This window comes from Bos taurus, chromosome 26 (genome assembly GCF_002263795.3).
Source record: "Bos taurus isolate L1 Dominette 01449 registration number 42190680 breed Hereford chromosome 26, ARS-UCD2.0, whole genome shotgun sequence".
NCBI classification, from domain to species: domain Eukaryota; kingdom Metazoa; phylum Chordata; class Mammalia; order Artiodactyla; family Bovidae; genus Bos; species Bos taurus.
Window position 1 is genome coordinate 12,375,050 of NC_037353.1, and position 25,541 is coordinate 12,400,590.

The window sequence follows — 25,541 nt, forward strand, 5'->3', positions numbered from 1 at the left end:
AGTGTGGTACTGGCACTAAAACATAGAGATCAATGGAACAGAACAGAGAGCCCATAAACAAACCCATGGGGTTTGTAGGTGGTGCTATGGTAAAGAATCCGCCTGCCAATGCAGGAAATGCAAGACGCCGGTTGGATCCCTGGGTCAGGAAGATCCCCCAGAGGAGGAATCACAACCCCCTCCAGTGGAATTTTCTTGCCTGGAAAATTCCATAGACAGAGGAGCCTGGCTGGCTACAGTCCATGGGACCACAGTCAGACATGACTGAATGACTGAGCATACACTCACAAAGAAATCCATACACCCATGGCCAAATAATCTTAGAGGCAAGAATATACAATGGAGAAAAGATTGTCTTTTCAGCAAGTAGTTTGGGAAAGCTGGACAGCTGCATGTAAATTAATGAAGTTAGAACACACCCTCACACCATACACAAAATAATACATGACACCATAAAATTCCTAAAAGAGAACATAGGGAAAACATTCTTGTATATAAATCAATGCAATATTTTCTTAGTCTCTCAAGGCAAAATAAATAAAAACAAAAGTAAACAAATAGGGCCTAATCACACTTGAAAGCTTTTGTAAAGCAAAGGAAACGATCAACGAAAAGAAAAAAACAACCTACAGAGTGGGAGAAAATATTTGCAAATGATGCAAACTGACAAGGGGTTAATTTCCAAAACATACTAACAACTTAAACAATTTAATTTAAAACAAAGAAACAACCCAATCAAAAAATAGGCAGCAAACCTAAACATATTTCACCAAAAAAGATATGCAGATGACCATGACATAAAAGCACATGAGAAGATGCTGTGTGTGTGTGTATGTTAGTCGCTCAGTTATGTCTGGCTCTTTGCAACCCCATCAACTGTAGCCCTCCAGGTGCCTCTGTCAATGGAATTTCCCAGGCAAGAATACTGGAATGGGTAGCTATTCCCTTCTCCAAGGGATCTTTCCAACCTAGGGATTGAACCCAAGTCTCTTGCATTGCAGACAGATTCTTCACCACCTGAGCCACCAGGAAAACCCAGAGAAGATGCAAAACATTGCTAATTATTAGAGAAATGCAAATCAAAACCACAATGAGGTATCATCTCACACCAGTCAGAATGGCCATCATCAAAAAGTGTACAAATAATAAATGCTAGAGAGAGTATAGAGAAAAGGGAGTTCCTACACTGTTGGTGGGAATGTTAATTGGTACAGCCTCTGTGGAGAACAGTATGGAGATTCCTTAAAGAACTTAAAAAAGATCGATTATATGACCCAGCAATAAGGATACACAAACCCAGTGTTCATTGCAGTGCTGTTTATAATAGCCAAAGCATGGAACTTGCATCCATCAACAGATTAATGGATAAAGATTTGACACACAAACACACACACATACACACACACACATTAGCTTGGTGCAAAAGTAACTGGTTGTACATTGTTGAACTTTGCTGTTTGATATTGCAATACATTCTTAAATAAATGTCATTATGTTATACATTATTTTCATGAGCATTTCTCACTTTATGTTTTTTTGCTAATGAGTAATTACTTGCTGTTCATTTTATATTTATCTTACACGGTGGCTCAGAGGTTAAAGCATCTGCCTCCAATGTGGGAGACCCAGGTTCGATCCCTGGGTCGGGAAGATCCCCTGGAGAAGGAAATGGCAACCCACTCCAGTATTCTTGCCTGGAGAATCTCATGGACGGAAGAGCCTGGTAGGCTACAGTTCACGGGGTCGCAAAGAGTTGGACACGACTGAGAGACTTCACTTTCACTTTCACTACAGAAATGACATTAGACAAAAAGCCAATTTGAGTGATTTTTTAATTTCAGTTCAAAACGGGTCGTAAAAGAGCAGAGACAACTTGCAGCATCAGCAATGCATTTGGCCCAGGAATTGCTAATGAACGACAGTGCAGTGGTAGTTTCAGAAGTTTTGTAAAGGAGACAAGAGCCTTGGAGATGTGGAGCACAGTGGTCAGCCATCAGAAGCTGACAAAGACCAACTGAGAGCAATCATCAAAGCTGATCCTCCTACAACTACACAAGAAGTTGCCAGAGAACTCAACATCGACCATTCTACGGTCATTCAGCATTTGAAGCAAATTGGAAAGGTGACAAAGCTCGATTAAGCAGGTGCCTCATGAGACAACAGGGAATTTAAAAAATTGTTGTTTTGAAATATCATCTTCTTTTATTCTATGCAACAACAATGAGCCATTTCTCAATGGGATTGTGACATTTAACAAAAAGTTGATTTTATATGACAACCAGCCGTGACCAGCTCAGTGGTAAGACTGAGAAGAAGCTCCCAAGCGCTTCCCAAAGTCAAACTTGCACCAAAAAATAAGTCATGGTCACTGTTTGGTTGTCTGCTGCTGGTCTTATCCACTACACCTTTCTGAATCCCAGCAAAACCATTTCATCTGAGAAGTATGCTCAGCAAATCGATGAGATGCACTGAAAACCGCAAAGCCTGCAGCCAGCATTGGTCAACAGAAAGGGCTCAATTCTTCTCCACAACAATGCCCGATTGCACATCACACAGCCAACGCTTCAAAAGCTGAACGAACTGGGCTACAAAGTTTTGCCTCATCTGCCATACTCACCTGACCTCTCTCTCACCCACCAACTACAACTCCTTCAAGCATCTCACAACTGTTTGCAGGGAAAATGCGTCCATAACCCGCAGGAGGCAGAAAATGCTTTCCAAGCGTTCATGAAATCCCGAAGCATGGATTTTTACATTACAGGAATAAACAAACTTCTTTCTTGTCAGCAAAAATATGTTGATTGTAGTGGTTCCTGTTTTGATTAATAAAGAGGTGCCTGAGCCTACTTATAATGATTTAAAATTCATGGTCTGAAACTGCAATTACTTCTGTACCAACCTAATACACACACTACATTATCACTCAGCCATAAAAAGAATTTGCAGTAACCTGGGTGAACTGAGAGAGTATCATATCAAGTGAAATAAATCAAAGAAAGACAAATTTTATATGATACCACTTACATGTTAATCTAAGAAATATTACAAATGAATCCATTTCTAAAACAAACAGACTCAGACACAGAAAAGAAACTACGGTTATCAAAAGGGAAAGGGATGGGGGAGATGAATAAATTAGAGGAGTATGAGATAAACAGATAAACACCACTATATATAAGATAAATAACCAACAACGATTTACTGTATATTATAAGGAATGATATTTAATATCTTATATAATAAGTTATAATGGAAATAAGTTGAAAATATATATATAACTGAATCACATTATTGTAAACGTGAAACTAACATAAAATTATAAATCAACTATACTTCAATTTAAAAAAAGAAATATTTTTTGCCTTCTATACAAATTCCAAGCATGGTGCTTGGTGCTGGGAATATTGGTTAAAAAAAAAAAAAAAGACGCGGTTCATGCCCTTGAAGAATTACTAAACAATGAGAAAACATACATAAAATCAATAATTGAGAACAGAAAGAAAAAATTCCAGGCAGAGGAGGAAAACATGTGTGAAGATACTCAGATAGGGAGGAGCATGGACTGTTTTTAAAAATTCAATAGATTCGTAAACATTTCTATCCATTGAATGAGAACTCACAGGACAACTGAAACGCTAAAAGGAAAATTCTCATCATCCCCAGATGCCATTCAGACATTATTATATTTGTTGTTATTGTTGTTTAGTCACTAAGTCACGTCAGACTCTCTTGTGACCCCATGGTCTGTAGCCCGCTGTAGCTCTCTGTAGTTGGCTGTCCATGAAATTCTTCAGGCAAGAATACCAGCGTGGGTTGCCATTTCCTTTTCCAGAGGATGTTCCCAACCAGGGGTCAAACCTGCGTCTCCCGCAGAGACTGAACGTGCGTCTGTTACACTGGTAGGCAGACTCTTTACCACTGAGCCACCAGGAAAAACTATTATTACCGCAATGCATAAACTGTTTGAAAAATTGCCTGAATTTTCTATTTGTCTTGCTGAGGTAATGTCTATAATCGATGAATCTAATAAAATTACATGAAAATATGATCATCAGAAGCATTTACAGGCATCTCAGGCACGTGACACCACAGTAAATGCTTTAAGAATTTATGAAACAGTTTCCAGAAAACCTAGGTTCTATGAGTGCCCCCTGTTTAATATTTACAAAATAAAATCAAACACTAAGGCAACAGTCACTAAGTTACTCCTTACAAGTAGGCCACTTCCTAAGTTATCATTTCCCAATATTCGGTCTTACCAGAAAATAACTGATACCCTAGAGTCAGAAGAGAGATTCGTTATAATAGTCATGGTTGCTGAATCGTCCAAAAATACATATAAAATTTTTAAGTGATTTTCCCAATTCTTAGTTAAAAGCTGTACCTTTGGAAAAAAAAAAAAAAAAGCTGTACCTTTGGTACAAATTACATCATAGGTGAAATAGTATAAATTGTTTGACATTTTTTCTCATTCTCTCCCAGCTTCTACTTTTTCTTTTCCTTTGGCTGCTAGGCATGGAGAGTACAGTATCCAGTGACAAGCCACTGTAACTAGGATGAGGCAGAGAGTGCAAGTCAGGCAGGATAAAGAACCAATTTTAATAACTAAGGTCCTAATAAAAAAAACTAAACACCTATGAAAACCTGAATCAATCCAGTTAACCATAAGGCCCTGACTTAAACTACAGGAAAGAAACACGTCGCTCCTTAAAAATCTCTATTGTGCTTACTATACGACATGGTGACAAGCTGAGAAAAGTCTGCCTTCTGATGTAAATTCCTCAAAAGTAAGGACTTGCTTTACCATCCTGGTTCCCTCAATGTCCCCATTGCTGAATGCAGCTGGAGCCTAACAAATGCTTATTAATCAAATCAAGGAATGAACGGTCACTATTTTTAAAAAGTTACAAAAAGGATGCAATTAAGTACAGAACTACCTTAGCTACCTGTTAGGATTGCAGCAAATACATAAAGTCTGCCATTGTGTTAGTTCTACATAGAGTGACATTTGTAACATCAGACCATCAATTAAAAGTCATTATTTAAGTTGCCTTATTACAGCTACAAATAAATTTTATTTGATGTAATGTAATAAAACATTTTCAAATTTAACAACATTTACCTGACCAGGACGCATCAGTTAAATTATGGATATAAGTATATACAGTTACTTCAGCAAATCCGCGGTTCAGGAATTGGTACAAGCTTTATCAGAAAGGACAGTGCCCACCTCCCCTTTCAAAGAGGCAGACCCTTCCTTGTGTGTGATAAGAAGCGAAGTCAGTGAAAGTTGGAAGAAATCTGCCATCCATGCTGGAATTCCACATTATCCTGTGAGAAAACAGCTACACATATTGCAGGAAAATAATATTCTCTTTCCATTCTCTCTTGTCAAATGAAGGTTTGCATTCATTTCGTCCCCTTAGAGGTACTCTTCTCTGATCTACTTTCTGTCTCCCTAACTCATAATATTACATAGAACCATTAAAAAAAATCCCAGGTACAAAGGGAACTTTTCCATGTCCTGACCTGCCCTGAATATCTACCACTTTGGGAAGGACAGGGGACGAGAACAGAATTGACCAGGCACACATGTGATTTCAGATACAGAGAACACAAATACCAACCCTCTAGAAGGAACAGAATGGTACTACAGAGGCTTCCCAGCACTGCCCCACGTGACCGCCGGGGCACACATACACCGCTGCTCAATGAGAATTAGCACAAGGACACTCCGTCTCCAAAAGCATCACGGCCTTGCATGGAAACCCCACTGTTACCATCCTTTCTCCCCCAAACCTCAGAGTTAGGAGCCAGCCCGCAGGCCCACAGCACCGAGGTGTAAAGGACAGTCACAAGTTCTGTGCCAACCATCGTGTTCATGTGCAGGGCAGGGAGGCAGCTCTCGCTCTCCATCCAGGGAAAACTCCTCACAGGAGGAATGCCCCTCCCTTCTCAGGAGCCCCCAGAAGAAGAGTGACCGTGATTTAAAAAAAAAAAAAAAAAAAAGCTTTATTCAGGTTTTAAGATTCTCTCCATCCTGAGCTCTGTTCCTGAGTTACTCCAGAACGAGAAGCGAGTTAACAAAGAAAGGAGGCTGGTGGGGACATCACAGGGACCCTGCAAAAAAGCCAAACTGTTTGACAGAAGCTTTGAACAGACACTGCTCTGGGAGATCATTTGTAGTGGCTGATGACAGGGTTCTGTTTTCTAATGTGGACATGCAGCGTATTCATCACTAGGCTTACCGCAGTGGGCTGAGGAAAACACCCTCTGTCCCACAGCAAAATACATCTGTCTCATGAATGATTCCTGAATATTCACCACAAGGCCTAGGCTCAACAGCATGAGAAGTGTGCACGGGAACTTCTTCACTTGCACAGACTTGAACAGAAGCAAAGCACCAGAAACTGTGTTCTTTCTGGAACTCAGTTCTGTGTGTGCGCTTACAGCTGAGCCGATCAGGCCATTTTCACGTGCACACAATAGCACGGATCCACAGAAAACAAGGAGAGGTCACCATCCCTCTCACGATACACTCTGAACAGTGGATATACTTTGCTGGTCATGTCTTAGCCATCCCAAGAAAGGACAGACGCCGCATTCCATTCCGAAGTCTCGGCAAATGATTGCGTTCTGTTTCCACCTCTGTCTTGCCTTGTTTATTTCATCTCCATTATTCTGCTTTTGATCATGAATCATGACTTTTTTTTCTACAGTAGTCAGAGTTTTGTCTACAGAGAGAGAGAGAGGGAGAGAGAAAGAGGACGCAAGAAAATGATTTAGCAGAACTGTCATTGTGAGTTGTTTTGTGGTGGGTGGATTTAATTCTTACAGCATTTGATAATTTGAATTATTTGTGGTTTCTAAGGGGATATGAGCATCTAAGGGGGAAGAAAAAGTGCTGTGACTTTTGTCGTACATTTCGTAACATCTACAAGTTGCAGAGGCCTTAATATATTTGCAAATCAGCTCCAGATAACCCATTTAGGAGTTCCCTTTTATAATACAGCCCCAAATGGCTCTATTCTCAATAATCCTTTCAAAATACTACTGCACTTGCTGTACCCGAAAAGAATAATGATAACTGCAATGGGAAGTGTCCTCCCCTTCAAACTTAGAAGGATGCATTACAGTAAACCCTGTGTGCAGAGGCCGAGAAGCCCCTCCTTCCTAGCTTCCTCCCTCCCAGGTTGACAGAAATGGCGTGAGTCAGGAGAAGTCTTGGCCAACAGCTGAAGAAAAGTCCCTTTCTCCTTAGTGCAGAGCCAAATCCCTCTAGATAAACGCCTCTAACTCAGTACCTTCACAGGACGTCTCAACTTACCAAACTACATCTCCGTGCTTGAGAGCTGGGTCTAAGAGGGTTCGGGGCCTCTGCCTCCCTGTCCCATTGAAAGTGCCTCCTCACATGGCTGTCAAGACTTGATGAGTGAGTCTCCCTGGTGACAGGATCAGTTTCTCCATAAGACATCAACTCAATTTGTTCCTCACCCCCACCATGGTGCCTGAGGGGAAGCACCGTGCTCCGGCTTTGACCCCCGGCTCCAGGCTGCTGGGTAGCTAGGAAAAGGCACTGAGAAGAGGCTGTGTCCCCTCCAGGGCTCCACACTTACTCTTGTCCCAGGGCCTCTGCCTCCTCCCCACAGAGGAGACTGCAGTTCCCCTGAGGCTCACAGCGGCTCATGAGCTTTACTGAATGCCACCAGGCTCCAGCACCATCTCTGAAGCTCCGCTTTCCTCACAACCTACCTGTTAGTTTCCAAATGTCCAGACATCCTTGGTCTCTTTCGTAGTCTGAATGCCCACCTTCCTCGGGCAGGCCTCATCACTTTTACGTTGGTCTCCTACCCATTTCCCTTCTCCTACTGTGAACTCCTATTTATCCAGTAGATCTTTTCTCACTCCAGCTCAAAAACCTTCATTTCTCTCCCTGCCCACGTTGCCCACATGCCCTCCAAGTTGATCCCAATCTACCCAGCTTCCAGGTCCTACTAAAGACACAGCCAAGGGTCTTACTGTGTCTCTGTCCACTTCTAAGTCCCTCTGTCCATACTGTCCCCTCTTCTCGGAGTAGCCCCCAACCCACCTCCACCCCTGCCATCCCTTAATCCTACTCTTTATTCAAGACCCACCCCAAAGATCATCTCCTTCATGATGATATTCCCTTCATCATGGATACTTTCTTCCTAAGACATCCCCCTGAGGCTTATTTTTCTTGTAGACATGTTTATACTACTTGATTTTATCTCGTGCTGTGTGTATTTACTGTCTACTAAGAAAACAAACAAAAATATTAGAAAGAAGCAAGTGAGGTCAATTGCCTGCCTTTCTTACTTTAAAGAGATGCTGCAAAGTTAAAATGTAGGCAAGTACAAAGCAGGAAGTGAACAAGTTATTATTAGTACTAATTGATGATTTAATAAAAATAAAGAGCTGAATTCCAGCTAGTCAATGATGAGGAAAATACTACTCAGGGGAAAGAAAATTAATGAAACAACCAACTTTTTGTTTGGCTTTGTCTTTAAGATAACATCCTACCACAGACATCCAGGGTTTCAAGAGCCGTGATGTATCTTCCCAATTTTCAACAGGACCCATTTCATCTTATTTTTTTATAATCACTCCTAAGTGATTCAAATCACTCCTAAGTGATTCCTTGCCCATAAAGACAAGGCAGATTCACTCTGAATTCCTAAGCTTCAGTACTCACCATGGAACAGCATTCAGGACAAGAACTCAAGATGACTCTGCTATAACTGCAATGGTTAGGGACTGTAAGAGTCTCTTTGCTAGGAAGAAGGGAGAAGGGAAGGCAGAGCTACTTGAAAACAATATTATGAAATTTTTTTACACGGAAGTATTTTAGAAATTGCTGTTCAATATTGTTCACAGTAATGGTGTTGAAGAACAAAAGTCATCCAAATGTGACACTTAAAAGCCATTTCGCTTTTTGGCAATTCAAAGCAAATCCATAAATAAAGTCATCAAATTAAAAAAAAAAAAAAAAGTCCCTGCTTCTATCACATTATCACATTTGGTTTTATATTATCAGTATTTGAATACTTGTGAAAAGGTGACAAAGACTGTAATTTAGGGTAGTACATTATAATTACCAGTGAAGTATTTATAGCCTTTTCCCTCTATTCACTCCCTAGCCAAGGAAGACTCCCGAGTGCCTGCCAGACTCCTGAGCCTCTCGTTATGCAGATTAAAAAAATGGGGAAATATTTGGAAGTAGCAATACACAGGCTAGTAGATTGTTTATACAGGAAAGGAGGAAAACTATTATATAGGAGGAAAAAAGAAAGCCAAGAAGATGGAGTTGGGGCAAAAGTAAAAGAGACTAGAACCTAAGCAGCCAGGGGAGGCGGGGTGGTGGAAAGAGGGCTGGAGAGATTGGAAGGAGCAGCCCAGAGTCTCTAGGTTGGCCAAGAAATGTGTGTGCTAGAAAGACAGGGAGGGGGAACAAAGGCTTGTAAGATTTGCTGTGAGCTATGGACTGGATGCCAGATCATTATTCCAGAGACTCGAGTAGAGTTAGAGTTGATTTGGGTTCTCCAGCTGTTTACTTGAATGCGGCTGTGCAGAGCATGGACCATAGGGAGAGTTCTGGTCACTAGTCATTTACTAGCCACCACTCCCACCACGTCTACAGCCACCCCGCCCACTGGCTCTGTGAGCTTCCAGAGGCAAGGACTGCCGCTCATTTGTCCTTCTATCACTGCCATGCCTGGTGCCATGCCTTGTACACAACAGGCTCTCAAATATTTCTGGAGAAAACAAGCCAATGAAGAGATGCCTCAATTCCAACCTCTACCTTCTAATTCATTCCACATGATACCACCAAATCAGTCTCATGGTTTTGGTGACTCCGTTTTCCTTACTTGCAGAGATTTGGCCAATGGCTTCCTTCTGCCCACAGGAGGATTTCTGAACCTTAGCATTATGGACATTTTGGGCTGGGTAATTATTTGCTGTGGGGGCTGCCTGAGTAAGATAGGATGTTTAGCAGCATCCTCAGCCTCTACCCACCAGATGCTAGGAGGTCTTCCCCTTCCCTATCTGAGACAACCAGAAACATCTTCAGACATTGTCAAATGTCCCTGGAGTGCAAATTAACCCTGGTTGAGAACCATTTGCCTACACAAAAAAATCCCTAAAATTTCTGGGGCTAGAATGGAAGATCCTTCATAATTTAATTTATTTGATCTTTCCATTATGATCTCTAAATCTCCCCTACAACAATGCTTCAGTCAGCCTGTCCCTTGCATAAAGTCTCACACTGACACCTCTATAAGAAATGTCCCCTTCATGAGGAATGTCATCTCTAGTCTCCTGTAGACATAAATGCTTTGACCCTGATAGTCATACTTGAGCCCATATCCTTTAGGAAGTATTCCCTGGTCAGAGGTAAGGAAATCACTGAGTTATTTTCCTCTCCTTTGAATCTTATAGCTTTTCCTGTCTCCAACTTTCCTTGTGTTCTCAACACAAAAAGAGTAAATGAGCTTGTGTGTGTGTTTACATATAGTCTGTACGATAGAAATACATGTGCTATGGCAAGAAAGACATCGTATGTTTTCTGTATCCTCCTCAATGCTTGACACAGTTATAAACAAGAATTTAAAAATGAGTCCTCCCACATTGGAAGGGAAAAGAAAACTGCCTGCCATAGAATTTTTTAAGTAGCAGCTATTCCAACTAATTAGAAATCTCCTAGAGTTAATGAATACTTAGGTCCATCATCCCAAATAATTTTAACATTCCATAATTCTAAATAAAATCAATAATTAAACATTTAAACAGAAAGAGATATAATGAGGACACAATCATTTTCTGAGACCAGGGGAGACCAAACTATGACTTGTAGGCCAAACCCAGATTGCCACCTGTTTTTGCAAATAAAGTTTTATTTGTATACCACCATATTCATTTGGTTACTTGTGTCTAGGACTTGTTGCTCACTACAAAGACAGAAATAAGTATTTTCAGTGGAGACCATATGGCTAGAAAAACTTAAAATATTCACCATCTGGCCCTTCAAAGTGAAAGTTTGCTGATCCTTGTCTTAGATTAACAGGAAAACTAATACCTAAGACTCCACACTAGCTAAAGATGCAAAGGCAAATACCTTTTGATGTTATATTAGCTGATTTAAATACTTTTATAAAAGTCATAGCAGCATGGACGTTAAAAATACATTTGAACACAGATGTCCTGCACTCAAATGCAGCTCCCCATGTAGACTTTGAAAAATTATTTGACCTCCCCAACAGAATGAAGATAAAGGAAACCAACCTCCCAGAAGGCTTTAAGAATTTAAATGCCATAACTCACATGGAGTGCTTAGAAGAATATCTGAGAGTGAATCATCAATAAATGTGGGTAACTATTATTTTAAACTGAAAAACCTATTTGTATGATGTTTGAAAAATTAGCATTTTTTTGAATTATGTGTGGATTATTAGCTAAAGTAATCGATAAAATTATCCCCGAGTTCTTTGACTGTGTAGAAGGAAAACTAACACAGTGGTGTTTTCTAGTTCAGCACCTCAGCGGTTCTTTCCTAGTTTCTACACTGGCTGCTTAACTGGACCCCCTGCCATCAGTCTTTTTATTTTATCTGCCCTTCCCACTGCTGCCAGAGAGACTTTCTTCAAACACACCTTTCAGCATGTTACTCCTGGGAACTGAAACCAACACGCTTTCCAGCTCCTGAGCTGAACAATTCTGGAGCCAGGCAAAAGAACCCAGTACTTGTTACAGGAAAGAGTTGCTTCTAAAACATAAGACTGCACACCAACTGAACCAGCTTACTCCTCAAGACTGACAGTTTGCTCATTAAAAGTGGTCCTCACTCAGCTGTACCCACCAATCCAAAGTTATCACAAATAAACTCTGCCCAGTCCTCACTTCTCTGCCCTAGCACTACCCAGCCCAAGCTCCCAAACTCTATCAATAACATTTGTTATGTCCTCATCAGAGAAATGACCAAGACTCCGTCAAGGAGGTGTCCTCTTACACTGCAGTAAGTCTAATAAACTTAACTTACTCCTATTAATGGGTTTTTCTAAACATCTTCTTAGTGAACTAATGGTTAAAACCCCTAGCTCAAAACATCCACAAGCTCATTGCTACTATAGACTGAAGTCATCTGACAAGTAGTGCTACCCAAGTGTTAAGAGCACATGCATTGGGCTGATTCATACCATACCTACCACTCAGACTATGTAATCTTAGGCTGCTAGTTTATGTCCCAAGCCTGTTATTCCTCTGAAAACTGGGGGTGCCAGAAGCAACTAGTTTACAGGTAGAATGATAAACACCCTGATAGCATCTGGTAGGTACTCAACAATTGTTAAAAATTATTACTTGGATTATCTATTACGTGTCAGGCACAAGATTCTACAAACAGAAATTTGGCTAAGACGTGGCTCTTTCCCTGAAGGAATTTAGAACCTGGTCCTGGTGGATAAACACTAGAGGTTGATTCAGTAAGAATCTTATAAACCTGGAAAGATCCTTGGTAATATAGGTCGCTCATTGCATATATTCTGAAACCAAAAGACTGTATTCTTTTATAATGAAATTTTATTTATTTTTTGATGCAACATGGGGAATTTCCCCAACCAGGAATCAAACCTGTGTCCCCTCCAACGGAAGTTCAGAGTCTTAACCACTGGACCATCAGGGAAGTCCTTGTATTCTTTCAAAAAAGAAAATCTAACTTTTTATTATGAACAAGTTCTTATATACAAAACAGGGTATAGAATAGAAGTAAAAATAAATACCTGTGAAGCTATTTCACAGCTCAAGAATTAGCATATCTGTAGTCTTACAACTTTGAGTTCCTAGGACAGGAAATGATGATCTCTGGTTTCCCTTATCCATATTAGGGAGATGTTTCTGCCTCCTTCATCCTGGTGATGAGTTAGAGAACAAGCTGAGTTCCTTGAGGTTTTCAGAGTCGTCTGGTGTGTATCCTAGTTGGGAGCTCTGGAGTCTACCATAACCCATGAGGGTACTTTGGGACCCTGTTCCCCTGAGATAGCTGAGAGCACAGAGGTCTCCTTGGCCACCTTGATTACACATAAAAGCAGTCTAGTATATGGACAGCATCTGGAGGTAAGATTCACATGATGTGGGATCTAGACCCAGAGGTACCACTAATCACTGCATGATAGCTCACTCGCCATGACCCAGTTATGTCTTCTGTCAAAGGAAGGGACTGGCCACAATGACTGGGAGGGTCCTTCTCAGCTACAGTGGTCCAGGGTTCTCTGGCCAATTCCAAAGAACAAGGTTCAGTGAAGAGGGACACCTCTTGTCTCACATTCAACACTGATCTATTCTCTAACCAGCACCTTCTATTTCTTCAATCTAGTTTATTTCCCCTCAGTTTTCAAATATGAAAATGTCTCCTCTACCTCAAATTTAAAACAAGATCTTCATTGGACCTGATGACTTTGCTATGCTGTCTCCTTCCTTCTTTACAATACCAAATTAATCCACGTGTGTGTTATATTTCCTTACCACCATTGGCTCTTTGCGGTCCTTTTCCAGATTCCAACGTCCTATTGTAATTGCTTCTTGAAAAGTCACTAATTGCTTCCTAGACAAACTCAACAACTCTCTATCAGTTCCCAACTCCTAAAGCTGGGTCGCACTTTCTGAAAACTCTATCTATCAAGACTTTGCCCCACCCTGGCATTTCCCCACACTAACCACTCCCTACTGCCTCAGACTACTTCTTTTCTCTTTACCAGATGTAAGAGTAATAGCAACTAAAATGATATTGTTACAAGAATTAGAGCTATAAGGACCTAAGGTGAATGTTATTTTCAGAGAAAGGAGGAAAAACATCACCTTCCTTGTCAGCCATGGCATCAATTGCGATTCATCAGCAAATCAGTCTCTTCTTCCAATCCAACTGAATACCTATCTTTGGCTTTTGGAACTCTATGGGGTGGAAGACTACAGTATTCTGGACTCAAATCTGATACACTTGGGAGAAAATAAGCTTGCTACTGGTTCTGGAAGCTTTCTGCCATGTGCTTCAGAAAGGAGGTCCATGAAAGGGTTGGGGGGATAGAAGGGAACAGTGATAAATGACCTTACAGCACAAGCTCAGGTCTCTCGGGCCTCTCGGCGAGCTTCAGGGCCTCATGCATGCCTGCGGCCGAGAGTTTCCGGTTGATATTCCGGTACTGGCATTGGAGCAGGCTGCGGTAGGTGGTCCTCAGGTCCCGGTTGAAGAAGGCATATATAAAGGGGTTAATGAGAGAGTTTGCATAGCCCAGCCACAGACATGTCCTCTCCACCCACAGCGGGATGCAGCTGCAGGCGATGCCGCAGATGAAGGGCCTGGCGGTCGAGAGGAGGAAAAACGGCAGCCAGCACATGGTGAAGGCCCCGACGATGATGCCCAGCGTGGTGGCTGCTTTCTGCTCCCTCTTAAAGATGGAGATGTTTTTCCTTTCGTGTTTGAGAAGTCTCGAAAGGTTTGCACACTCCTCTACCTCCTTCTGGAGCTTCACCATGCCGTTGAGGGAGATGACGCTGTCGGGCTCCTCCGGCCGGGGGAAGCCAGGGAACTTGTGCTTGGCGGCGCTCTTCCTGGCGGCTTTGTAAATCTGGTAGTACATGAAAAGCATGACGGACATGGGGATATAAAACGCCACTGCAGTGGAGTAAATCGTGTAGCCGAAGTCCTGGCTGATCAAGCACACCTTGCCATCGTTGACGTTCTGAGCCCAGCCAAAGAGCGGCGGTAGAGTGATGGAGGCGGACAGAAGCCAGACGGAGAGGATCATCTTGGCCATGCACTTCCCGTTCTGCCTCACAGGGTACGTCAGCGGCCTCGTGATACCAAGGTACCTGGGAGAGAAGTGGGAAGAGAACACATGACTGCCGTGATCACAGCTGATCGACTGGGGAGCACCACTAGGCTATGAACCCAGGAGCTCCCTTCCTTACAGTCCCTTCTAGGCAGGCATCTGTCTTCCCATTTCACAGAAAGGTAAACTAAGGCTCTGAGAGGCTGTGTATTTTATTCCAGGTCACATAGCCAGCCAAAGGCACTGCCAGCACTCAGCCTGAGCCCTCTGCCTGTAATGCTGGGCCATGCTCTTTTTATACCTTGCAGCCTCTCACAGTCTGTGTGGTCAAGGACCAAAGACTCAACATCTGCCTTCGCCCCATGACTGCTGCCACTGAAATCAAGCCTGGTGGGATGTTGCGATACACTCTCACAGGCTAGCCAAGGTCTACCACACTCAGAGATTATTCACCCACTGATCTCCACTGTCTGAATTCAGACCAGCTCTGAATTCATTTTCACTTCCCCTTTGCACTGAAATGAAAGCACTTCTCTAAGATCACAGAGATCTGTGAGATATTTAGGAAATCCTAGGGTTTGGGAATGGAAAGTAGCAAGTGATCATTTTTTTTTTATCCCCAGAAAAATTCTCACACAAGAGTAATGTCCTAGGAGCAATCATTAGAAAATAAAAACAGCCTGCCTTGTCTTTCCAGTTCTAAGGAGGATCACAAGGAAAAGCGTAATTCTGAAAAATATGAGACAAACCCAACATTTCCTCTGTGCTTAGTTCTATACAGAGAATAAATATTTCTGTGTGTCTATTATCAAGGATTTATAATGCAAGAGAGACTAAGCAAACAGGGAAAACATAGTCAGCAAGATGTTCTGCCAAATGCTTGGTAGCTTTCAGCTTTCCAAACCTGTTTTCTTCTCTATATTTAATGGTCTTAGCTTCTATTTGAGAAGGGATTCAAAGAGCACTTGATAAGCCAAGATAGGTAAAGCCTGGCCATTCTGTTGGTTTTTTCATATATATATATATATATATATATATATATATATATATATGACATATTCTTGAAACATCAAAAGGAAAGGTACAGAGAATGACCAACTTACCAACATGTTATTTCTTGAAAGTCTGTCACTTGACGGGTTGGAGTTTAAAAAATAATCGTTTTTGTGCTAGAAATACCCTCACACATTATGCTTGAATTATCTCACAAAAGTCACTTTCATAATGAAAATTAGCATCAATGCAACACTTGCAATAACGTAAAATTGAACTATAGTAACAAAAAAAAAAAAGCAGCAGCAGCCAGATTTGCTTATTCAGTGACAATATTCATTCATTCATCCCTTTAACAAATATCAACAGAGTTCCTTCTATATGCCAGGTGCCATTTTAAACGCTGGAAATATGAAACCAATGAAAGAGACACAAACCTTGAATGCAGGCACATGGAGAAATCCTGCAGGGGTGAACGGGACTACTGAGCTTGTGGTCATGGTAAAGTGACCCCTGACCCCTCCCCCCAAGCATGCAGGTGTCAATGGGACCAGTTCTTCATCCTCACTCCTGCCTTCCTTTGTCCACAATAAAGCTAGCCCATGAGCACAATCTCTAGGGTTTTCAGCTGTAACTAGGATTGTGTTTTGCCTCCCAGATAGAATTAAGGATGAGAAGGAAAGGGGTTTTCCTGAGAACTCAACAGTGAGAGCTGAAAAGGGAGGGAAAAGAGAAAGGAGGAGGAAAGGAGGAAGATCAAGAGAAGGTTAGTGTGAAGTAGCTTTGGCCTGGAGAAGGCACTGGCAACCCGCTCCAGTACTCTTGCCTGGAAAATCCCATGGACGGAGGAGCCTGGTGGGCTGCAGTCCACGGGGTCACTGAGAGTCGGACACGACTGAGCAAATTCCCTTTCACTTTTCACTTTCATGCATTGGAGAAGGAAATGGCAACCCACTCCAGTGTTCTTGCCTGGAGAATCCCAGGGATGGGGGAGCTTGGTGGGTTGCCGTCTATGGGGTCGCACAGAGTTGGACACGACTGAAGCGACTTAGCAGCAGCAGCAGCTTTGGCCTTATGTGGAAATGTCTGAAATTATCTGAGTTTTAAGCTATGGGGCGGGGCGGGGCGGGGGGCGGGCAGGGAAGGTACATAAGGAAACCCCTGAAGCAAGATGTTAGAACTGACGAGAAGCTTAAAATCAAGCTCATCTGTGCCCTATGGCTGAATGCAGAGGTTCCACTAAAAAATAAAACCTCTCTCTGTCTTTGCTTTGGTTCAGGGGCTCTCTCCAAGTTTTTCCTGCTAAAACTCTCTTGCAGACCTCTCTTTTTGGACCTAGTTTTTGCCCTCTACCAACTCCTGTGGATGGAGCCTGGGCTCTTTCCAAGATTCCCTAGGCAGCCTTTGCTAGGACTTGGACTTTGATCATCTCCCTCTGACTGTAGCCACAGGCATAAAATGCCAACCAAGCCTGGAACTGGCTTCCAGGATTATTGTATCAACCCAGGCTGCAGGTCCAATGAGAGAGATTAGTTCATACAGTTTCTTACATGGCCACCAGATGGCACTGTCAGACCATCTTACTGGGGGTTGGGATGGTGGGTAGTTGGAGCAGTAAGTGCTGGAAAGAGGAAGGAGGATTACTCATGACAAGATGAGAAATTATACTGTATTTGTGGGGTCATATAAAAAATTAGCAAGCCTGGAACTCACAACCTGGTGAACTCTAATTCTTGAGGAAGTCGGTTCAGTTTTCCCTTCCATCCTTCACATTTTCATTACTTAAAAAGGAACTTATACCTTAAGGCTTAATTAAATTTAGCTTCTCTCTTACGTTAAGTAAAATGAAATCCACAAAGATTAATCCTGAGAGGTTAATTAATTGAGTATCAAAGGACACATCAGAATATTAAATAATCTTATAATAACAGCATACTTACTCAATCTAATATATTTAGTCTGACTTATATTATATTTCAGTGATGAGGATTCAGTCCTTCCTGGATATACAAATTATATTCCATAAACTTGCCTTTTTTAGGCTCTATTCTATAATCACCTCAAGTAATGTTCTACAATAAGGGAATTATATTTTCTTCTTTAGTCTCCTGGGTACCATCTAAGACTTCTGAAAGCTAAAACCAACCAAAAGATGATTAGGAAAAAATATGAGTGCTCATTAAAGTGTCTGGAAATAAAATAAATAAACAAAAGTCAATAGCTTTCTAAAAAAAGATTAACAGATAATTTCATGGAAGAAAATAATTTCATTCACAACAATCAAAAAATTAAAATATCTATATAAATCTTTTTAAATGATCAGGGCCTATATAAAAGAAAACATTAAATGCTACTGATAGACCTAAGAGAATCCCTGAATCCATAAGAAAAAAAATTATAAAAAAATCCAGTACTATAAAAGTGCCACTTTCAATTAATGTAAAAATATCATAGAAGTCTAGTTGAAAATCCTAGCAATTCTTTCGTTAGCTTGACCAAATGATTCAAGTTCATCAAGTAAATATACAAAAGTAGACAAAATCCAAAAACAATGAAAAATGAAGGCATATTTATAAAAAATAGCATAAATCCACAGACATAAAAACTGAATAATAACTATTCAGAAATAAATAGACCAATAGAACAAGATAGATCCCAGAAGTATATTCAAAAGTATAAGAGAATTTAATATCAGAAAGTAAGTAATTTTAAATCAGAGTATAAGATTAGATATTCATGAAGTCTGACAACTGGCTAGCAATTGAGGTAAAAAATAAATCTGAATTATCTTTCTTCTTATTCAAAAATAAATCCCAGATGGATGAAAGATTATCATGTAAAAAAATTAAACCCTAAGACTGCTACAAGGAAATACAGATATTTCTGCAATCCTGCCAGAGGTCATTATTAACCTTTGGATACAAAAGCTTGATATTATAAAATGATATATAAGCTTGAAACTATTGATAAATTTTTGACAAAAATTTGACATGAAAATACAAATAAATAAGAAACATTTCATTTAATTCAAAAATCACTATGCACAGAATTAAAAGTCAAATGAGAGACTTGCAGTCCAAAGAACAATATATCAATATTCACAGATCTCTTACAGGTCAGTAAGAAAAATACAACCATCCCGATAAAAATAGTGAAGCAATAAAACACAAAAGAAATAATATTCTATAAGCACTCGGAAATATGTATGACTTCATTAATAATTAAAGATATGCAAATTTTAAAATAATGTTAGAATTTGGAATCACTTGTCAACTTTTAAGAAACACAAAACCCAATATTGGGAAAATGTAAAAAACAAATGTGCTATCTTTTTGCCAGTGGGAGTTTCAACTGAGATAAAAGTTGGGGAGGGCAGTTTGGTAATTAATATACATCAGCATTTGTCTTTTAGCTCCGCAATCAAGACTTCTAGGAATCTGACTTACAAATATAATTGTACAGGTGCAAAATGGTTACTGTGCAAGGATATTCACTAAACATATAAGAAAGAGAGGAGGAAAAAGATGCAATCTAAACATCTATCGATAGATATTTTTTTGTGTGTAGGTACAGACACACAAAATGTGTAGGTATATATATCATGTTACCATTAAAAATGATGAGATACATATCTATTTATTGATATTAAAAAGCCCAACAAGAAGTGGATAGGAAATGATGACTAGCTCTAAAAGACAAGTAGTAGAATATCATATGTTGTATTAACCTGTTTATATAAATCTAGGTGTTTTCATGAGTGTGTGTGCATGTGTATGTACTGAGATGTCTAGAAAAATATCTACCAAGATAGTAACAAGAATTTTAACTGAGTTTTGGAGATTTAAAAATTTTTTCTCTTTGTTTTTTATGCTTAAGTTTTAACTTTACATAATTTTTTTTAAGTCATTTTAATTCTAAGAACAAAATAAAAGATCTAAGAGGAATCTGTGATTCCTAAGTCACATAAGTGATTTTGGCAGCAGAGATAATCTGGTTTAAAAGTCTGACAATTAAATCTTAGATAGTTTCATTTGATTCGCTTTCAAAAGTGTTTTATTACATTCGTAAGTTCATACAAAGAACACAGAACTTACTGGCATCTGAAATCCTATAATTACTATATAAAGTAATACTGGTATTCAGGAAAGTGTTTGTCCAAATTATAAACTGATCCTCCACAATCTTGTATAATACAAATCTTACCATCGGTGGCGGGGGGGGGGGGGGGGGCAGCCTAGATTGATTCTAAATATTCCCTTATATGCGTGGCTAACATTTGTCAAACTAACATTTTATGCTCACTGTTAATTAGAAAGCGGGGTGCTTATAAAGCCTTCAGAATTTTATTTTTAAATGCATACAAATGTGAAAGTACAGTAAATCTCAAAGACAAAGGCAGCAAAGTATTATATAATTGAGAAATGTATGCAATTCACATTAGGGATTCCGTTAAAATGGGGTTTAGAGAAAAAGAGGATTAGAGAATTATTATATACATGGAGAGGGATTAGAATGCAAATTAACTCTGCTGCCTATCTTCCATTCAAACTGTATAGAAATTATAGATAATGGCTCTTTAATTAAATGGCTTCTCCTGAGTTTTGTTAATATAGAATAATCATTTATGGGGTAAGGAAACTGGGTAGAATTACTCTGAAATACATTGGTTTTTTTTTTTTTTTGAATGTTAGGCTTTAAAAAGGTCTGTACATTTAGAAGACCTCTTCTGTGAGACCTCCTTCCTTACAGTAAGTGAAATTCATGGCAATCTCCAGCCTACATCAGTGGTTCCCCAAATTATCAGATTATCAGAATCACCAAGAAGCTGTTGAAACACAGACTCCCAGGCTACCACCCAAAGACTCCCTTTCAAGGTCTGGAGACCCTGGGCACTTTATTTGGGACTGATATTTCTAGTTCTTTATCCCATGTACTTTTAGAGTCATTGTCCCTCATTCAGTCACAAAGACTTTACATGTACGGTATGAAGGGCTTTATTGTTACTTTATATATCTCATCTTAATCGTGTGCTTCCAGTCAGGTCTAACAAAACCATCATGAATCACATTTCCAGTGTCTCAGCCATTAGTTCTATCTTTCAGAACTGTGCTAAATGAAAATAAGATAAGCATGGTTTTTATGTCTTGATAAAGTTGTAGATTTTTTTTAATGTGTAATACACAGCAGAGTTTTGTAAAATCTTTCTGACATGAATTAAAAATAACTATTTTTTTACAATAAGAAATACATTTTCCACCATCACTCAGTACAAATATATATACTGAGTTGGCCAAAAAGTTCATTTGAATTTTTTTCTTAAGATTTTTGAAAAAACATGAAAGAACTTTTGGGCCAACCCAATATTTATTTATGCAAATTTAAAACTGATGCATGCACATGTATGTACATCTATGAAGGTATATAGATACAGATGCATATATTTACATATATGAAATTCAAACAAAAGTTTTACTAAACCATACTTACCATTACAACTTGCAAATCACTCTCTTCTACTGTATGCTATCCAATTTCAGATTTTTTATATCTGGTCTTAATGTACTAAATTGATTTCAAGACCCAATAATGAAGCATGTCCCAAGGTTTGAAAATTGTGTTAGTTGCTCAGTCATGTCCGACTCTTTTGCAACTCCATGAACTATATAGCCTGCCAGGCTCCTCTGTCCATGGAATCTTCTGGGCAAGAATACTGGAGTGGATTGCCATTCCCTTCTCCAGAAGTTTGCAAATTACTGACCTCCAATAAACATATGGAAAGGTGTTAAATATTATGAGTCGTGAGGGAAATGCAAAGTACAAGCACACTGAGATACACCAGCATGTATCAGAACAGTTAGAATTAAAAATAATGATGATGATGACAATAAGAATAATAAATTATGATGCCAAGTGTTTTGTGAAGATAAAGAACAACTCTGATTGTCATGCATTGCTGGTGGGAATGTAAACAGATGTAGTTACTTCAGGAAACCATTTCTTAACATCTTCTAAAGCTGAAATAAATATATGTATATATATATATACATATATATATATATATATATATATATACATTTCTTTCTCTATGACCAGCATTCTTCTAAGTATACAATGAACACGCATCAAAATATGCATATAAGAATGTTCAAAGCAGTAGTAATGGTAATAAGCCCAAATAAAACCAACCCATTCTGCATGAATAAAAAAGTACAGTTCTACAACAGGAGAAGGGGTACATAAACTGTGGTACATTTACACAGTGAATTCTATAAAACAACAAGAATGAACCAACTGCTGTATCAACATGGATGATTCTCACAAACGTAACTGAACTAAAGAAGCCAAACTCGAAAGAGAACACAAGGTTCAAAAATAGCCAAGACGAATCTACGGTGACAGGAGCCAGAAGTGTCACTGCCTTGAGGGGAGAGGACATGCTCTGGAGATGTTCTGTTTCTTTACATTCCTACCAGCAGTGCAAGAGGGTTTCCTTTTCTCCACATCCTCTCCAGCATTTATTGTCTGCAGACTTTTTGATGATGGCCATTCTGACCTGTGTGAAGTGATATCTCATTGTAGTTTTGATTTGCATTTCCCTAATAATGAGCGATGTTGAGCATCTTTTCATGTGTTTGTTAGCCATTTGGATGTCTTCTTTGCAGAAGTGTCTGTTTAGGTCTTTTCCCCACTTTTTGATTGGGTTGTTTGTCTCTCTGGTATTGATTTGTATGAGTTACTTGTATATTTTGGAAATTAATCTTTTGTCAGTTGTTTCATTTGCTATTACTTTCTCCCACTCTGAAGGTTGTCTTTTCACCTTGTCTATAGTTTCCTTTGCTTTCCTTTGCAAGAGCTTTTAAGTTTAATTAGGTCCCACTTATTTATTTTTGCTTTTATTTCCATAACTCTAGGAGGTGGGTCAGAGAGGATCTTGCTTTGATTCATGTCATCAAATGTTCTGCCTGTGTTTTCCTCTATGAATTTTATAATTTCTGGCCTTACATTTAGGTCTTTAATCCATTTTGAGTTTATCTTTGTGTATGGTGTTAGGAAGTGTTCTAACTTCATTCTTTTACATGTAGCTGTTCATTTTTCCCAGCACCACTTATTGAAGAGGCTATCTTTGCCCCACTGTATATTCTTGCCTCCTTTGTCAAAAATAGGGTATCCATGGGTACATGGGTTTATTTCTGGGCTGTCTCTCTTATTCCATTGGTCTATATTTCTGTTTTTGCGCCAGTACCATAATATCTTGATGACTGTAGCTTGGTAGTATATTTTATCTGTATGTGTGCATAGATCCGTTCATTTTTAGCCACTCTTTTTTACATTCTTTTCCCATATGGGTCATTACAGAATATTGAGTAGAGTTCCCCATGCTATATGGTAGGTCCAAGTTATCTATTTTATCACCCTGATACCAAAACCAGATAAAGACATCACAGAAAAAGAAAATTACAGGCCAATATCACTTACAAACATGGGGACAAAATTCCTCAACAAAACACTAGCAAACTAGATACTTCCTGGTGGTGAAGAATCCATCTGCCAACGCAGGGGACACAGGTTCCATCCCTGGTCCAGGAACTAAGATCCCACATGTTGTTGCAGTTGCTTAGCCACTAAATTGTGTCTGACTCTTTTGCAACCCAATGGACTACAGCCTGCCAGGCTTCTCTGTCCATGGGATTTCCCAGGCAAGAATATTGGAGTGTTTTTTTGTTTTTTTTTTGGCACCACCAAGAACACTGGTGCTATTTACTTCTTCAGAGGTCTTGCTGATCCAGTGACTGAATCCACATCTCTTGCATTGGCAGGCAGTTACCACTGAGCCACCAGGGAAGCCCCAAGATCCTACATGTTTTGGGGCAACTAAGCCCATGTGCCATAACTACTGAGCCAGACAGCCCTAGAGCCCACAGTTCCCAACAAGAGAAGCCGCTGCAATGAGAAGACCGTGCACCACAGCTAGAGAGTAGCCCCCACTCACCACAGCTAGAGAAAGTCCGTGAAGAGCACACGCACTGCCAAGAAAACTCAGCACAGCCAAAAATCAATAAACATTTTTTTAAAAAATACTAGCAAACCAGATTCAACAATACATTAAAAGGATCATATACCATGATCAAGAAGGATAAAACTATCTTTAAAACGGGGTTCTACTATACTTTTAAACCATTTTCATCAGTGTGTCCAAGCTGTAATTATAGTTAAAACCAGTAAACAATCTAAATTCCCCATTCTGACCTTAGCATTGAAGAAAAAAGTGAGCGGACAAGCAGGGACAAAAAAGCGACAAAATTCAAAAAATTTGGAAACCGTAACAAAAGCTTTTTCTTCTTTGAAAAAGTAAATTATAAAACAAGATACAAGTTTCCCTTTAAGGAGAGAATCAGACAATTAAAGCAAATCACTTAAAAGTACTTTTAAAATATTCATATATTGTTGCTACATAATTAATTACCACAATTCAGTAATTTAACACCAATTCTGCAGTTCTCACAGTTCTGTACGTCAAAAGTCTGGACACAGTTCAACTGGGTTGTCTACTCATGGTTTCATCAGGCTGAAGTCAAGATGTTACCTGGGGCTGAGGTGTCATATGCAGCTCAGAGTACTCTTTCAAACACATGTGGCTGTTGGTAGAATTCATTTCCCAGTAGCCGTAGAACTCACAGAGGTTGCCACCTTCAAGCATACCAGGACAGCACTGGCTGCAGGTCTCAACCTGTTTGATCTTTAGACCCACTTTGAAAAGGGCTCACCTGATTAGATCAGGCCCCTAACATTCAAGGGGAAGGAATAAACAGGGCATGCACACTGGGACCATCTTAGAACTCTGCCTACACAAATACTTCGTCATAACAGAAGCTAAAGATACAGAAAATATCCTACCACAGGAGTTCAACAAAGACCTATTTCCTACCTACTCAAGTTGAGACAAGCCTTCCAGTGAGACTAATTTTGTCTGTAGTCTATCATAAGGCAGTGCTTTTCTACTGAATTTTTCTGTCATTCAGTGCAAACATATAAATTATCTTATTGTCAACTCATTTATTTAGCCATCTGTTATGTAAAACTCTCTATGTCATCTACTAAAAACTATCAAAGGAAATTTTTAAACAATTACAGAAAGTCATGAAAATGAACAATACGGGAGATCAATAGTGATCCTTACATTACGCCTACTGCTAATCACTACAATTGTATCTGAACTTTATTATATAATCAGTTCAGTTCAGTTGCTCAGTCGTGTCTGACTCTTTGCGACCCCATGAATCACAGCACGCCAGGCCCCCCGGTCCATCACCAACTCCCAAAGTTCACTCAAACTCATGTCCATCCAGTCGATTATGCCATCCAGCTATCTCATCCTCTGTTGTCCCCTTCTCCTTCTGTCCCCAATCCCTCCCAGCATCAGGGCCTTTTCCAATGAGTCAGCTCTTCACATGAGGTGGCCAAAGTACTGGAGTTTCAGCTTTAGCATCATTCCTTCCAAAGAAATCCCAGGACTGGACTGGTTGGATCTCGTTGCAGTCCAAGGGACTCTCAAGAGTCTTCTCCAACACCACAGTTCAAAAGCATCAATTCTTCAGCGCTCAGCTTTCTTCACAGTCCGACTCTCACATCCATACATGACCACAGGAAAAACCATAGCCTTGACTAGACGGACCTTTGTTGGCAAAGTAATGTCTCTGCTTTGGAATA

General features: G+C 39.8%; 1 protein-coding gene across 4 annotated transcripts in view; it reads right to left on the reverse strand.

Annotated features, from left to right (window-relative positions):
* Positions 1–3,175: 3,175 nt before the first annotated feature.
* HTR7 (5-hydroxytryptamine receptor 7) overlaps positions 3,176–25,541 on the reverse strand; it is a 97,562-nt gene continuing 75,196 nt past the window's right edge. The window contains exons 2-3 of one of the 4 annotated variants that reach the window (XM_005225424.5): positions 14,122–14,880; positions 3,176–6,734 (exon numbers count right to left, since the gene is read on the reverse strand). In XM_005225424.5, coding sequence (XP_005225481.1) covers positions 6,692–6,734; positions 14,122–14,880 — 802 coding nt within the window. In that variant the 3' untranslated portion in view covers positions 3,176–6,691. Of the gene's footprint in view, positions 6,735–12,576; positions 12,924–13,869; positions 14,881–25,541 lie in introns of those variants that run through there. The other 3 variants (XR_815622.4, XM_059881983.1, XM_059881984.1) reach the window with 3 other exon arrangements.